The following is a 17,059-nucleotide window of genomic DNA, read 5'->3' as shown; positions in this document are numbered from 1 at the left end:
GATAACTTTGGCTAAATTAAAAGTCTTCTTGGTTGTTTGGGCCTATTAATTTCATTTTTTTAATTAAATGATCAAACTTTCTACTAATCGTTTGGTTTTATAGATAAAGCTACACTGAAATTTTACTATAACCAGATTTGTTAATGAAGACTGGGTATACATCTTCACTCCTATCAAGGTCCATGTACAATTTACTCGTGGGCCATTAGAGAGCCCAAGAGGACAAATGCCTAATGATAGTGATATAATTCACATAATAGGATAATTAGGATTAGGATAAATTATGTTTAAAATATAATATTCAAAAGCGTAAATGGTATTATTGACCGTGGAAAAGTATGATTTGTAATGATAATTACTTACTATATAAGATATGTTGTAAGTCGTACAACTACTCATGATTACAAATTAAGTTTGGATAGCACTTATCACAAACAGTTGCTGTGGTGTAGTGGTTATCACGTTAGTCTTACACACTAAAGGTCCCCAGTTCGATCCTGGGCAGCAACATTAATTTTTTTGATCATTTGAAATGATAAAAGTATAATTGTATGAAGCACCTATTTTGCCCTTTAAATGAAAAATAGATAAATCTAATTTCAAAGCACTGAAGCAAGCTCTTATTTCAAATGCCCCATACTTTTTTTTACCCTATATATTCACTTAGGCCCCATTTGGCAAATGGTTAATGAAGAGAGATTAAGAAGAAGGATTAACATAGTTAACCCATTCGATAATCCGAATGACTAAATTATTAACCCGTTATATAAGTTTTATATTAATCCTTATGATTATTTTTAGTGTTTGGAAATAACAATGATTTTGACTATTTTCTTTATAATTAGAGGGATTAGCTCTAAATCCTTCTAAATAGGAGTATTAGTAAACCCCTTATTTTGAGGGGTTAACTCATTTTAATCCCTCTAGAGAGGTTAGCTTAATATTTCTATATATTTCATGTTTGGCAAATTATAGAGGGTTAACTCACTGTAATCCATATATAGATTTTTTGTGTTTGGCAGGTTAAGAAGGGGTTAAGTCTCATTAACCTCTCACTTAACCCTTTGCCAAACGATACCTAAGTAAACTTCCCATAATTTTTTGTTGGGTTAGTCCAAAGAAAAACATTCCACTAATCATATTTTTCATTACATGATCATGATAGAGGATATCTACACCATCCACATGTAGATTACCCTTAGACCATATAACATAACAATTTAGAATCAAGCCAAATTTAGCTAAGGTATGAGCTGCCTTGTTGAGCTCTCTGCAAATGGAATGAAGCACAATATCTTGAGTCGTTAGGAGTGTTATTGCAATCTTCAACAATTTTTGACACTCTCCAGTTGTGGGCAGAAGATGTCCCATTGATTGAATTGATTAGCACTTCAGCGTCCCCTTCAATAGTCACAGACTCACAGGATAATGGCAATTTCCTGCCAATTTTAATGCAGCCTTGATTGCAAAAATCTCAGGGAAATCAGCTCTACTGGGGTGAAATGCAATAGTCTCAACAGCAGTAAGGTTTCCAAGATGATCCCTAGAGAGCTGCGATGCACGTGAACCCAAATTGATAGCAGCACCGTCAATACTCCTAGCAAAGGCACAAGAAAACAAGGACATGCTCCTCCGACTCAAAAACCTTGCAGAAAGGACACGGGGGAGAAATATCAGTCATATGAAGATATTAGAAGGTGACACTCCCCACCTCTCATGAATAATTTGTTTACAAGATGACCTGTAAGAAAACTTGCCTAATGCTGTTGATTGCCACAAGATCTCATCTCCGTTTGATCCCGATTCGTTACGAAGTGGAATATTTTTTTTATTGCAGCAATCTCCACTCAGTTAAAAGAAATGCGTTGAAATATTAACATTCCAAGAACAAGTCTTCTCATCAATTTAGTTCTTCAACAATCATCGGAACACGAGGCTGATCTAATTTTTCCAGGTTAAATTGGAAGTCAGGTATCATCCATTTTTCATTTCATATAGAGATAGAAGCGCCATTTCCCACTTTCCAAAGATAGCTGGATAGCTGGGAAGTACTTGGTTTCGACTATTTGCACATAGTCTCGTGAGAAGAGAGAGACTGCCAGACTCCGTATCCTTTCATTGGGTCCTCAGTATGTCCTCAATAAAGCTCGTCTCTCGCTGAAGGATCCCAAGCCTTTAAATAGAGCTGTCTTTTACCATTTTCATATCCCCACCTGAAATCACTTTTTATGCCCTCGCTCTTATTTATGATATTTTTTTGGAGTTCCATAAAGTCGACATATGATAAATAGGCAAAGAAGAGAGTAGAATTAATAAGAATTCAGTCTACGTGGGTAAAAGAGAGTACTTTTTTTTTCCAACCTCTTCAATCTTACTTAAGAGTCTTGTCAACAAGGAATTGAAGTTTGTTCTTACCATATAAATATATAATACAGAAAATCTTGACAGAATTCAACCAAAACAGGGCTCTCAGGGGCATGTGTTGATCTAAACTATCTGCGGATGTCTTACAACTTAACAAGAAAGTTACTTTGGTTTAGATACAGATATATTGAGCAATGCTGCTAATCTCTATCAATGGCAATTGGCAAATCATCTATAATAGAACATTAATATATCTTACACCAATCATGTGCAGAAGCAAATAAACCAACTCTCAAACTGAAAGTCGAATCAATAACAAGAACAACAAAGTTTAAAAACCCTTGCCACATGAAAAACAACTCATCATATTGCAATAAGTTACCGTGTTTAATATTCAAAATATTTTACACATACAGAAGTTACTTAAGTCAACAGCCTTGCAACAAACTTATTACCGACATCTGAACTAAACAGTACTTAATTAGCAACAAAATGATACCTAGAATCCACATAGCTCTCAACATCCCATAAGAAAGAACCAAAGGTCACAGCCTCTAATACGAGTCTCTTGAGCCCACCAAAGCTTATCTTGATGATCTCATCCTTGGAAGAATCAATGGTCCCCTGAGGACTGATGGCAATCTCTGGCCTTCCAAACAAAGCCTCTGTATGTTTCTCAATGATGCCAAGGGCTTCCTTCGATCTTATAGCTGCATAACTCTGAAGTGTTTCTGCATCAAATGACATGACATAAGTTCTCAATTTACATGGCTTGATTCTGTCAGCAATCCCACTAAGGCTCGGAGAAGAAGACAATGAAGAGACTTCAGGATGAGGTTTTGTATCGGAGGGCTGAGACTCATCGGACATTGATTCTTTCAGAGTTTTCATGGACTTCTCAAGCTGGAATCTCTGATCCACTCTCTTAAGGAAGTAACCGTACATTATAGAGGCTGCATATACTTGCCCGACCCTGAGCTTGCTAATTGGGGCAACAGAGATTCGATCATCCAAGCGCTGGCCCAGGATAAGGGAGAGATGGTTGTTGATCATCTCGTAAGCCTCTGGAGAATGGAGGGTTTTGAGCTTGTCATCCTCAGATGGCCACTGATCCACCTTCCCTGATGGACCAGATGATGGAGATAAAGAGGGAACCAAGGAAACACCGGCTTCCACAAATTTTTGAACAACCAAAGCATAGAGTATCTCCTCTAAAGCTCTTTTCCTCTCATTGGCCTTCACCTCGGCGATCCTCCTAAAAATTCAATGCATGATAGGTTAGGGTATTATTATAGAACTTTTCATGGAAACCAAGAGTTCTTGCAACGTATTTATTTCAACCTTACTGGTACAGAAGACGCTATATGATATACCATATCATCAAAAAAAACTTACTGTTTGAAAAAAAAGACCCGCAAATTATATGAAAATTTAAACATTACACCTTCAAAGAGCTTATCTGGGTTCATCATCAGCCTCTAGCCCTCTACTATAAGTCGCAACACATAGGTTCATTTAATCAGAACCACTGTGTGCTGCATGGAATACGACATTTTTTACTTTTCACACTCTCAATGAGAATTCTCTATGAGCTCGAGGGAGGTGCTAAATGAAAACTATCTAGCTATATAAAAATAAAAACATGTGAAAAACATGACTTGCCTCTCACCATGGAATACGACATTTTTTACCTTTTGTCTTATTTAAAGTATTCACCATATTATTTAAATTAGGCACATCAACATGTGCTATTCATGCTCTGTTATGCTTGCTATGTTATTTAAATTAGGCAATCAGACATGAGTTAGTCATGTTCTATTATGCTCATATAAAATGTATATAACACCGTTCATCATAACCCCAACAAATTCAAGAAATTTATTCTTCTGAAGTTCTAATTTCTACTATGACTAACAAACTGTTTGTAGCTAGAATGAAAGCCAGAACATATTGGATAAACCCTACAACTCAAATTCTACCAGATACCCAGTAATTTAACAAAAAATACACCTTCCTATCCATAGCGTAACTATATCATATATAAAAAATTGTGGATATATTGGGCTCAAATTTAGTTGAAGCCCTCAGAAACAAAGATCTCTAAAATAAACGGATTCCACTTGTGAAAGAAAAGAATCCAGGGACGAAAGTCAACTTAAATATCCTTTTCACAACAGAAAAATTACAAATAAATATTTAAAAGAAAAAAGAATTTTATAAAAGAAAATGTCAGTAGCTTTTACCTGTATAAAACGATGTCAGTGTCGGAAGCAGGTGGTTCATCTTGCTCCTTCTGGGCTTCTCGATCCAACTGAAGCTGTTCAAGTTGCTGGTCAACAGCAGCAGGAAGGAGATGGGGATGGCTGTAGAGTATCTCAGATAGGAACTGGCCAATTGGCGACTCCAATTGAAGCGGAGCAATCGGAGAGGAAGAATCAGAATGATCCGAAGACGATGTAGATGATGCTCTAATTCCAGACTTCCTCTGAAATGTAATAAGAGATGACTGCCTCTTCCCTTGCTTCAATAAAGAGATTGAGCATCGGCCCTGAATAAATCAATTCGTCTTAAACCCTTGAGTTATACAATCACAACATGACTGTATTACATTTTTTTTCTTTTTTTCCTTTTTTTTGTAAGAACAAAATTTACTCCTTTTTGTAGCTGATGTGAAGTCTACACCTTGAAATATCTAAACAAGTAAATGATAAATAAATGGCACGATCTCCCATTCTCTTTCCCATTAATATGGCCGATGTAAATGAAATCAGAACATATCACCCAAAATATATTTCCATCACAAAATTATCATTGCAAACTCAGCAAGCCAGATCTACAAAAAACCATGGTTCCACGGGAAATATATATAAGAAAACCCAACAACAAATCTCAATATTTAAAAAAAAAAGTTACCTAATTAAATTTAAGGGCTTGCTCAACTACACATATAAATCACAGTCACTGGCAAATTCTGCAGAAGAGGAAGAAAAACCGAAAATTCCCAAATAAAAATCTTAACTTTGACACATATCCAATCTAATAACAAGTAATAACTGATAATTTTCTCAAAAAAAAAAGTAATAACTGATAACCTCCAACATCTCACTTTTAAGCTTCAGTGAGCGAGCTAAAAAAAGGCAGTTCGATTAAGAATACGAAAAAAAAACCCAATAATAAGTCTCAACTACAGAAAGCTAAAACCCTAACCCTAATCAACATAGTACATCAATCCATAAACCCAAAACTAGAAATTCACCTTTAGAAATCCACTGGAGAGATTGGATTTAGAATCAGAAGAAAAATTACGCCGACGAGCAGCGACGACGCAAGATCTCGAACCGCAATCGCCAAATTTGAGAGAAATCGGCGCAGATCGAAGAGCCGTTGAGGCTTCCATTAGAATCTTACCTTTTCTATGGAAAAAAAAACTGTAATGAGAAAATCAGTTAGCGGAGAATCGAAGGGGGAAATAGGATCTAAACCCTCGAGGACCCAAGATCAATGAATTTTACCTTTCAAAAGGGAAGGCTCGATGTAAATTGGGGGGTTAGGGTTTTTTCGGAGATCTTGAAACGTCCACGATGGAGAATGGGATTGAGTGAGGATGGAATGGGTTGATCTTTATTTTGCGGATTGTTGACGGAATATTCTTCAGGGATTGACCCTGGATTGTGAGATAATTACGAATCGTGCCATTGCTTGTTGATTAGGCAACCACGAGGTAGTATATTAAATTTGGGTATTATTAATTCAAATTTTAATTAACACGTTTGAATAGAAAGTTTGTCACTGCTTCATAGCTGTGATTTGCCGGCATAAAACATTAGATATTCGAGCATGATTTACATATGCATTTGAGTGAGGGGAAATTGATAAGCTTGAACATGATTTACATATGCCTTAAGTGATGGGATATTGACATAATTTAATCATATTTAGAGAGTTGTGAAAAGCTAATTTGGAAAAATATTTACATTGATATATCAAATTAGATGGTAAAATTCTAAGTTTAGATTGACAACTAATTCTTCATTACTTATTATTCATTTATTTATGCGGACACATGTAGATCTAATTATTTGGCGTTTGTTGTGCAACGAAGTTATAACTAAAAAGTTTTGAAGAATTAACATTTTTAATTTTTCATTTGATACGAGCAAGTAGGCATTAGAATAAGGAAGCACACTGATCCGTTTTAAAAAGTCCACTTCTTGACATATATTTTTTCTTTCACTCTATGATTCTACAATTTAGAGTTGGAAAATGATAAGGGCACACCCCTAACCACAACTCCTACCACACCCTCTCTCTCATTTGTTACAGTATACCGGGTCCCACATGTGATTTTAAATTTTTAGGGTCTCATATGGAGCCCGGTACATTGTAGTTGGAGTTGTGGTTGGGGGTGTGCCCCTAGTGCCACCCTTTAGAGTTTGTGTAATAAGAATCTTCGAAAAGAAAAAGCAAAGCACAAATTATAAGTATATACTAAAGAAAGTATTAAATGATTCTTGATTCATAACATTTAATGTACATTAAAGGATGTTAAATGTTGGATTATCAGATCCCGAGATTTATGTACGGATATAATAATGTTGGTGCATGTTAAACGTTATGGACCGTTTTTATTGGATATTTTCTCCATATACTAGTACAATTATCTTTGTGATGCAGGGGTAATATTGAGAATTACTACCTGCGGACCAGCTTGGCAAGTTCTTTTTGTCATGAAATCGACGCGTAAGTTGAATCTAGAAATCTTATTTGTGGTCAATAATGCCCAACCTTATATTTCTGGAAGATTCTGAGCCATGAAACAGAAATTTCAAACAAAAAATTATGGCCATGAAATTATTTCGAACAGGATGCGAAGGAAAAACCAGTGCATCGTAAGGTGACAGGTATGATTCTCATACGCACGCCCTGCTGTTCTTATCTTTGCAACACATTCTTTAATCAACACTAGCATTTACACGTGCCTAAAAACTAAACTTATTAATCTGTAATTTCTGTAAGTTATATAGAAGAGTCGAATAACCTCAATTAGTTTTGCGGAATAACGTGATTTTTGTTACAACATTATTCGGGGTGTAACTATATTCGTGCAATATCTTTTATTTGATTAATAACAAACTATTATTTGGTACTAATTAGCTTGTAAGATGATATCACCTTCAGGAATAAACATGTATGAACAAGTTGTGACTCGAAACGATACAAAAATCAACACGAGAGTTGATTTCAGCCTAGAACAAGTCATCGATTGACTACAGTCAACAATCTATATTTTTAAAAAACAAGAAATAGAACCATCGATGGATTGAGTTAACCATCGATGGTCACTTCAATCATCGATAGAGTACAACCAACAATCTGTAAATTCTAGAAACTAGAATTTAAACAATCGATGGAGTACGGTGAACTATCGATGATCATCAACGGCCCATCGATGGTCGAGTTTAACCATTGATGGGTTGGATGCATTTTGACAGATATCACGATTCTATCTCATCCTTCGTTGATAGATTTAATCTCCTATTGAAACTCTGATTAGAGAACCTCTTTCTCATTCAATCAAGGTCTATTTAAAGAGGGATTGACAATGAGATTAATAACAACAATAAGAACAACAAAGAGAGAGCTATTTGCATAAGATTGAGAGATCAAGTTCTATGGTTTGAGAGAGTTTGAGTTTGAGAATTTGATTCCCTAAGTCTCGTTCAACTTCTTCTCATCACGCTCAACATCGGAAGATCATTTCTGTTGGGGGTTTTAAGGAGATTATTCTGCGGAACTAAACACTAAACGAATAACGGCACCAATGAAAAATATCACAAGCAAGCAAACACAAAGATTTAACGTGGTTCGACAAATCGTGCCTACGTCCATGGAGCAATCCAGAGAGAAATATTTTACTATGAATCAAGAGTACAATCCCTCCAAGTTACACCTAAACTTGAGGATTAAATCATAAGAGAAAGATACAGTGTTACCTCTAGGGCACCAAAACCCTAAAATCTGTCTCACCAAAAATCTCTAACTCCCGCGGAGAAATTAGCACCGTACCCTCGATGACGTTGTTGTTCTGAAGACAACGGCTTTTGAATCACTGCAATCGGACACCCAGCTATCCAGAATCTGAACTTTTATCTCTCTTTTTTTCTTCTCACTCTCCTCGCGACACTGTAGCAAACCCGGGGTTACTATAGCACCGAAGTACTGTTTGTTAGACCCTAAAGGGGGGTGATTAGGGTCTTATACTAATCTAATCCGATTTTATGCTAATTAAAACTAATTAACAAGTTATCCTAGCAAGTATGAAATACAACAAGATATGTGAGCTAGGATAAGTGATATACACAAGGGTAAACAAAATAAACTAAAGATACAATTATGATAGGGCGATATAAACAATGCAAACACATAATATGATCACGGAGTTCGGACCTTCCGTCCTACGTCTCTGCTCCCCACTCCGGGAGAGAAATCTACTATCACAACCGGGTTTTCTACGCTCATCCGAATAACGTTTACACCACACAATATCGGTTTTCAATGCTCACCGATCAATGTTCACAATCTCACAATGTAACTACACTTCACACCCTCTAAGTATGGTCTCTAGCCCGTGTCTTTGTCTCTAGCCCGTGTCTTTCCTCAAGTGCTCGGATACAATCTCTCCCTAGGTTCGTCAACCGACGCCACTCCTCTTGGAAGCAACCCCATCTCTCACCACACATTCCTCTTGGTGTACTAGTGTAATACAAAGTGAATCTCACAATAAGCACAATACAACAAATGATTGTTCTCTAATATGGATGAGAACACAATGTAAGCTCACACTTAATGATACAATCCCACAACCTAAATTATACTAATGTAAATACAATAAGCTCAATGTGGGTGTGTGTAACAATGAGATAAATAAAATCAACTAAACTCAATATGAACACTAGCTTAATAAAATGATAATCAAACAATATAAAATGTAAAGCTAGATTGAGTTTAGAAAACTTCTCCAATAAATGACAAGAGTGAGAGAGATGATTTGAAGCTCAAACACCAAGTGATAATCACTTCTAGCTCTTGTGAAATTGATTTCACAAAAATCAAACTCTCAATTTCTTAAAAGCTTCTTAAACAAAATTAAACAAAACTTAAACCATTGTTAAAACGTGATTAAAACATTTTTTGGATAGTCATGAAAGATGAGAGCAATGGGGGTATTTATTGTTAGACCCTAGAGGGGGGTGATTAGGGTCTTAAGCTAATCTAATCCGATTTTATACCAAGTAAAACTAATACAAATATATTCTTACAAAATAGAAATACAAGAGTTATAAGCAAGAATAAGCAATATGAATAAAGAGATATATCCTAGCAAAGAGGTAATATATGCAAGGATATATAAACTAACACAAGGGTGAAATAAACATAAACAAGATAAGAGTGATAGTGTAAATAAACAATGCAAACACACAATATGATCATGGAGTTCGGACCTTCCGTCCTACGTCTCCGCTCCCCACTCCCGGGGAGAAATCCACTATCACAACCGGGTTTTCTACGCTCGCCCGAATAACGTTTACACCTCACAATGTCGGTTTTTAACGCTTACCGATCAACGTTCACAAACACTCACAATGTCGGTTTTTAACGTTCACCGATCAACGTCTATACTCCTCACACTCGGTTTTCTAGCTCACCGAAAACTTTACAATCTCACAATATAACAAATGATTTGTTCTCTAAAATAGATGAGAACTCAATGTAAGCTCACTCTCAATTGTTACAACTCTCACCAACCCAATTATACTATGTATGAAAATACAATAAGCTCAATGTGGGTGTGTGTAACAAAGAGGTAAATCAAATCTAAACTCAATACAAAACTAGCTTTAATAAAATGATAAACAAGCAAATAGATATAAAGCTAGAAAATAGAGTTTAGAAAACTTCTCAATAGATCAATAGATTGAAGGAGGATGGTTGGATGCTCAAGCATCAATAGGATCTCCTCAAGCTCTTGTGAAATTGATTTCACAAACCCAAAACTCTCAATTGCTTAAAAGCTTCTTAAACACTCTTTTAAACAAACACTAAACAAGTTTAAACCCTTGTTAAACTCTTTTAAAACATTCTCTTGGTGTATCAAATGATAAATGCAATAGGGTATATATAGGGTAGAAGAAAACAACCCCCAAAACCCCCAAAAACCACTAAAAGATAAAATTCAGCAAGTTACCGTTATTGTACAACGGTAACTTCGGTGGTCGACCGTGGCGGTCGATCGTGAGAATAAAAACTACAAAACCGGTCTCTGGACTGCTGACGGTTGACCGTGACGGTCAACCGCACTGTAGCACGGTCGACCGTGGCGGTCGACCGTACTTTTCCAGATTTTAACAGATGCTGGAATTTTACATATCTGACTTTGTAAAAACATGCACGGACACATGCACGTACATGAACAAAAAACTTGCTTTTTCCAAAAACGAGTTCAAACAACTTGGAAACACTTTAGAATGGATTTGTAGACATTATACGAGATATGAAAATAGTGTGAACAAGTCTTTAATCCATAAACGCAATGTTTTTCTAAATATAATAGAATATGAAACAAACAAAAGTGTATATGAAGATATATATTGTTTCATATCTACATAACTAAACCAAAACAACTTAACCATATGAAAACAAACATGTATATATATATAAATACGTATTTGTTTCATATTTAAACTTGAATCAAAACTTATATATATATATATATATATATATATATATATATATATATATATATATATATATATATATATATATATATAAAGTAAAACTTAGGAAATGTTTGTATATATGAATATAAACATGTAAACGAAGAAATTTTTTAAATTGCATTTCCCAATTATGAATACGCATTTGTTTTGTAAAAACATGCACGGACACATGCACGTACATGAACAAAAAAGCTTGATTTTTCCAAAAACGAGTTCAAACAACTTGGAAACACTTTAGAATGGATTTGTAGACATTATACGAGATATGAAAATAGTGTGAACAAGTCTTTAATCCATAAATACAATATTTTTCTAAATACAATAGAATATGAAACAAACAAAAGTGTATATGAAGATATATATTGTTTCATATCTACATAACTAAACCAAAACAACTTAACCATATGAAAACAAACATGTATATATATAAATATGTATTTGTTTCATATTTATATATATATATATATATATATATATATATATATATATATATATATATAAAACCAAATACGTGTATGTGTGTATATGATTGAGCTTAGAGTACCAACACACATAATATAAAAACCTAAACTAAATTACCCAAGCTTGATTTTGATCTTCAATAAGCTTGACTTGGTACACTTGTGGAAGAAGCTTGAACTTGTATCTTTAACTTGAATGTACATTGCTTCACTCCACTATTCTGCCAACCTCCATTGGATATGATCGTGAATGCTCGATTTCATCCATCCTCCAACATATTGTTTGTCTATAATAAATAACAAAATACAAACACTAGACAAACAATATTAGATGTAAATTATTTGTTAAATCATCATCAAAATAAGAAGGCCAACATTTATAGCCACCCAAAACCTCAGCCAAAAACCCCAAACAAAAGACTAAAAAGCCCACAGAATCAGAAATCTGATTCTGTACAAAATATAGCCGTTGGACAATCGGCGGTCGACCGTGAGATTTGCGCGGTCGACCGTGAGCAGCAAAAAGGCAAGGGTTGGGCTCTGGACATCAGCCGGTCGACCGTGACGGGGGGGGGGGGGGGGAGCCACCAAAACACAATCTAAGTCTCTGAACTCAAGGCGGTCGACCGTGACGGTCGACCGCAAACTGGCATATGAAAAATATAGGTTTGAAGTAGTTTTCTGATTTTGAAACCCTGTTTAAAAATATCAAACAAATTCCAAAAAATGTAAACCTTTGGGAAATGATTGTAGACATGATAATAAACATGCTACAACAACTCGTTTTTAAAAATGACCTCTCAAATAAAAAATATCATCATTTTGCAAAAATAGTCCAAAACATGAAAATATAAACACATGAGTTTTGACATTTTAGCTTAACCATGTTTTGAAACATTACAAGATGATTTTGTAGACTTAATAAAACATGTATATGATTATTGTTAAGTCCAAAAACTGGGAATACAATATTTTCATAAAATTGCATATTTTGCAAACATTTCAAAAATAATAAATATGATTTTATTGAACTAAATAAAATTGATATTGATGAAATCATATATATGCATATAAGTATGAAAAAATATGTTTTCCAATTATATTCAATTATTTCATATTAAAATTTGAAAACTATCAAACCAAATCATAAATGTATATATATAACTATATGTATACAAAACCAAAACGTGTATGTGTGCATATGATTGAGCTTAAAGTACTAACACACATAATATAAACCTAAAACTAAATTACCCAAGCTAGAAGGTCCTTAATAAGCTTGACTTGATAAACTTACGGATAAAGCTTGAACTTGGATCTTCAACTTGAATTGCATAGGCTTCACTCCATTTCGCCAACTTCCATTGGATATGATCGTGAAAGCGCAATTCCATCCATCCTCCAACATATTATTTGCCTAGAATAAATATAAAACACAAACACTAGACAAATAATATTAGATGGTAATTGTTTGTAAATCATCATCAAAACAAGAAGGCTAACACTGTTCACCCATAAATTGTTCATATAAAAATTAATCTCAGAGCTCTCTTATATAGAATTCTCCAAATCTATTCCTATTTCAAATAGATCATCCAAATCCTCTTCTAAATAGAGTTCTAATCTATGTAGACTTCTTATATATAGATATAATTCTAATTCATGTAGACCTCCTCATGTGGGCCTTATCTTGGGCTGGACCCACAACTATCTCCCCCTCCAGCCCAAGGAGGGGATATGTCAATCTTTAACTCCTCAACAGGAGTTCATGCCAGCCAATCACCGATACAACTCGGTCTTCTCTCTAAAAACAGTCTTCGTTAAAAAATCTGCTGGATTTTCATCTGTGTGAATCTTCTGTAACATCAGCTCCTCTTTCTCAACAGCTTTTCTAAGCCAATGATATCTCACATCAATGTGTTTTGTCTTGGAATGGAATGTAGAATTCTTGTTCAAATCAAGAGCACTTTGACTATCAATGAAGATTTGATAATTGTCCTGCTGTAAGCCTAACTCCTGTAGAAATCTTCTCAACCAAATCATCTCTTTACCGGCTTCTGCAGCTGCAATATATTATGCTTCTGTTGTAGATAAAGCAACACACTTCTGCAATCTGGACTGCTAAGATACTGCTCCCCCTGCAAAAGTGAACAACCAACCTGAGGTAGACTTCCTGTGATCGAGATCACCTGCCATATCCGCATCTGCAAAACCATGTAATACTACCTTCAAACTTCCAAAACTCAAACACAATCTGGAAGTGCCTTTTAAATATTTAAGATCCACTTTACACATTCCTAATGAACTTTTCCTGGATTAGAAAGAAACCCGCTCACAACGCCAACTGCATGAGCTATATCTGACCGAGTGCAAACGATGGCATACATTAAACTCCTTACAGCTGAAGAGTAAGGAATATTCTCTATCTCACTCTTTTCCTCATCTGTAGTCGGGCAAAATTTCTTATTAAGCTTCAAATGACCTACAAGAGGAGTACTGACTGACTTTGCATCTTTCATGTTGAATCTATCAAGTAACCGTTCAACATATTTCTCATGTGATAACCACAACTTTCTGACTTTCCTATCACGAGCAATATCCATACCAAGAATCCACTGTGCTGAGCCCAAATTCTTCATGTCAAAAGATTTAAATAACTCATTCTTCAGCCCACCGATTATTTGACTATCCTGACCAACAATCAACATATCGTCCACATAAAGCAAAAGGATAATGAAACTAGAATCTGAAATTCTCCTTAAATATACACATGAATCTGCAACTGTCCTCTGGTAGCCATGACTCAACATAAAATAATTAAATTTCTTGTACCACTGCCTGGGTGCCTGTTTCAAACCATAGAGGCTCTTCTTTAACCTACAAACCATGTGTTCTTTTCCCTTCACCTTAAAACCCTTTGACTGCTCTATGTAGATCTCCTCCTCCAAATCACCATGAAGGAATACAATATTCACATAAAGCTGCTCAATCTCGAGGTCTAAACTAGCTGCTAACCCCAAGATAACTCTAATGGACGTCATCTTCACAACCGGTGAAAAAATCTCATCAAAATCAGTATCATTTTTCTGACCAAAGCCTTTCACCACTAATCTGGCTCTGTATTTCTGAATCTCTTTGTAGCCATCCTTCTTTAACTTGAACACTCACTTATTCTTCAAAGTTTTTCTATCATTCGGCAAATCCACCAACTCATAAGTATCGTTCTTCTCAAGAGACTTCATCTCTTCCTTCATAGCCTGGAACCATCTGTCATTATCTTTATGAGTACGTGCCTCCTGAAAGCTTTCTGGCTCCCCCTCTTCTATTAGTAAAGAATACTCTGAAAGAGAATATCTCGTGGATGGTCGATGCTCTCTAACTGATCTCCCAAGTTATGGCTCTACAAACTCTTGATGCTGGTGATGCTCCCCCTGCCGAGGAGCCTCCTGCTCATGATCCTGATCACCATCTCCCTACTCTGGTATCTAACCATCATCATCATCATGCACCTGCTCTGTATCTATAGGATGCAACTGCACTGGAGACGAGATAGGTGTCATATCTGGAATCTCACTAGTAACACTCTCTGACTGCTCTGCTCTCTCGAGATCTGTAATAGTCTGATTGTCACGCCCCGCTTCCCAAAATACCCGGGAATCGGAACGTGAACAAGCCCGCGACGTATTAGATTGAGAAGAAATATACACTATCTTTTTTTTTTCTTTTTCTTTTCTTCTCAATCTAATACGCTAAGCGTCTGGAAATAACTATAATGCGAAGTCACAGGTCCCCGATCGAAGATAGCAAGAATATAATGAACAACACAGAATGAAATAATATCATATCACAAATGAGATAACATCCGAGACATAAAAATATTCGGGTCAACACGCCCTTATACAAAATGATCTGAATGAAATACTGAAGATATACAAAAAATACATCGATCAAGCAGGAATGAAATGACAGAAGAACATGCAACTGGAAATCCAATAAAAATAAAATGCAATCCACTACTAAAATATAATAATCAGGAGAATCCAAAAATAAAACGGTAACCAGATCATGCAGCTAGCGATCAGACTAATCATCCAAGTAACATGGGCATACACTAGATGGAATTAATACTTAAAAATCTACAACATGAGACGCAGTACGTCGAGCGAAATAATCCAAACAAGGAAACCCTCATGTATATACCATATGTCTTGAATTATAGATAATTAAATATTAATCCCGATTTAGGTATGAGAAAGAAATACAATTGATCTACGTCTCACAAGAATCCAAAAATCCTAACCAAAGTGACGACACCGATTCACCTTGATCCAACAAACAACCCCAGTGGCGACACCGATCCATTGGTAACAAGTCATGTAACTAGCTATCCTATAACAGGTCATTGGTTCACATCTCACACAGAGTCCATGTTCATATTATCGGATAACTGACTGTTCACATATCCCCTACGTGCATCCCATCAAATAAATTCAGGAATCAAAGTAGCGACACCGATCTACTTTGACCCAACCAATCAGCCCCCAGTGGTGACACTGATCCACTGTGACTCAACAAACCAACCCCAGTGGCAACACCGATCCACTGGTACGAACCTAGAAGATATATCAACAGTCTTATCCGATTACCTAAACATGGACTTTACCACCCCCAACTCATCTTGCTTTTCTAAGTCAATAACACACGAGTCTCTAGGTCTTACTCAAGTCACACAGGTCATTCTAGTCATAAACTACTAACGACTCTCAATACAATCAGGAATAATAAAAGCAGACATGTCAAATACAGTAAAATAATCACAAACATAAAATGTAATCACGAATCAGTAAAACATGCATACAGTCTGGTTCCATCAATATCTTGTTATCCAAAATAAATAATTCTTTTTTTTAGAATAAATTCTTTTAAATCATCATAATTATCAAGAACATAATTCTTTTGCCCAAAATAACTTAACAACTCAAAATGACCCATTTTCCGAAATAAATAATTTTAAATTACCTATCTTAATAACTATTCCAAACTAACCTATTTTCCAAATAAAGTTCTTTCTCATCAATTATTATTCTAAAATAATTCTTTTTTCTCAAAATAAATTCTTTTTAAATATTATAAATTCTCTAAAATGATTTCGTTATCAAAATAAATTCTTTCACTTCATTATCCTTATTCTAAAAATATTATTTATCACATAACTATAATTTAAATTAATATTATTCATCAAACCCACGCAAATAATAACAATTATAAATTAACATAACCAGATAATTCACCAATTCATCAACAAACTCACGCAGATAATAACAATTATAAATCTAATCTATGCAACTAATTAACGACAGATATAAATAGGAATTGACGAGTCAAGAGGAGCGGGATCTTGCCTCGGGTATTGTCGAACGAATCGACAGACGTTGGCGGCGCGGGGGTTACGGCGAG

At 35.3% G+C, this 17,059-nt stretch overlaps 1 protein-coding gene and 1 non-coding gene across 3 annotated transcripts; one reads left to right on the top strand and one right to left on the bottom strand.

The window, feature by feature from the left end:
• TRNAV-UAC lies at window positions 438-510 on the top strand. The gene has a single exon. It is a non-coding gene; the product is annotated as a tRNA-Val (tRNA).
• Window positions 2,714-5,967, bottom strand: LOC109819897 (UV-B-induced protein At3g17800, chloroplastic-like). 2 transcript variants are annotated; one of them, XM_020385865.1, is made up of 4 exons: window positions 5,877-5,967; window positions 5,621-5,777; window positions 4,608-4,912; window positions 2,714-3,619 (listed from the first exon to the last, which is right to left on the bottom strand). In XM_020385865.1, the coding sequence occupies exons 2-4, from the start codon at window positions 5,759-5,761 to the stop codon at window positions 2,842-2,844; spliced, it is 1,224 nt and encodes a 407-aa protein (XP_020241454.1). In that variant the 5' UTR covers window positions 5,762-5,777; window positions 5,877-5,967; the 3' UTR covers window positions 2,714-2,841. The 2 variants fall into 2 exon arrangements, with proteins under 2 accessions (XP_020241454.1, XP_020241455.1); XM_020385866.1 differs by having other exon boundaries at window positions 5,621-5,791; window positions 5,877-5,959.

Source organism: Asparagus officinalis, chromosome 8, assembly GCF_001876935.1.
Source record: "Asparagus officinalis chromosome 8, Aspof.V1, whole genome shotgun sequence".
Classification (NCBI taxonomy): Eukaryota; Viridiplantae; Streptophyta; class Magnoliopsida; order Asparagales; family Asparagaceae; genus Asparagus; species Asparagus officinalis.
This window is presented reverse-complemented; position numbering and strand designations above follow the sequence as displayed.

Bases quoted from the DNA above. Each gene is read 5' to 3' on its own strand.
- LOC109819897 (XM_020385865.1), bottom strand. From the start codon at position 5,761: ATGGAAGCCTCAACGGCTCTTCGATCTGCGCCGATTTCTCTCAAATTT. The intron at 4,913-5,620 runs GTGAATTTCTAG...TGATTTATTCAG, and splicing joins TCTCCAGTGGATTTCTAAAG to GGCCGATGCTCAATCTCTTT. The intron at 3,620-4,607 runs GTAAAAGCTACT...TTGAATTTTTAG, and splicing joins ACTGACATCGTTTTATACAG to GAGGATCGCCGAGGTGAAGG.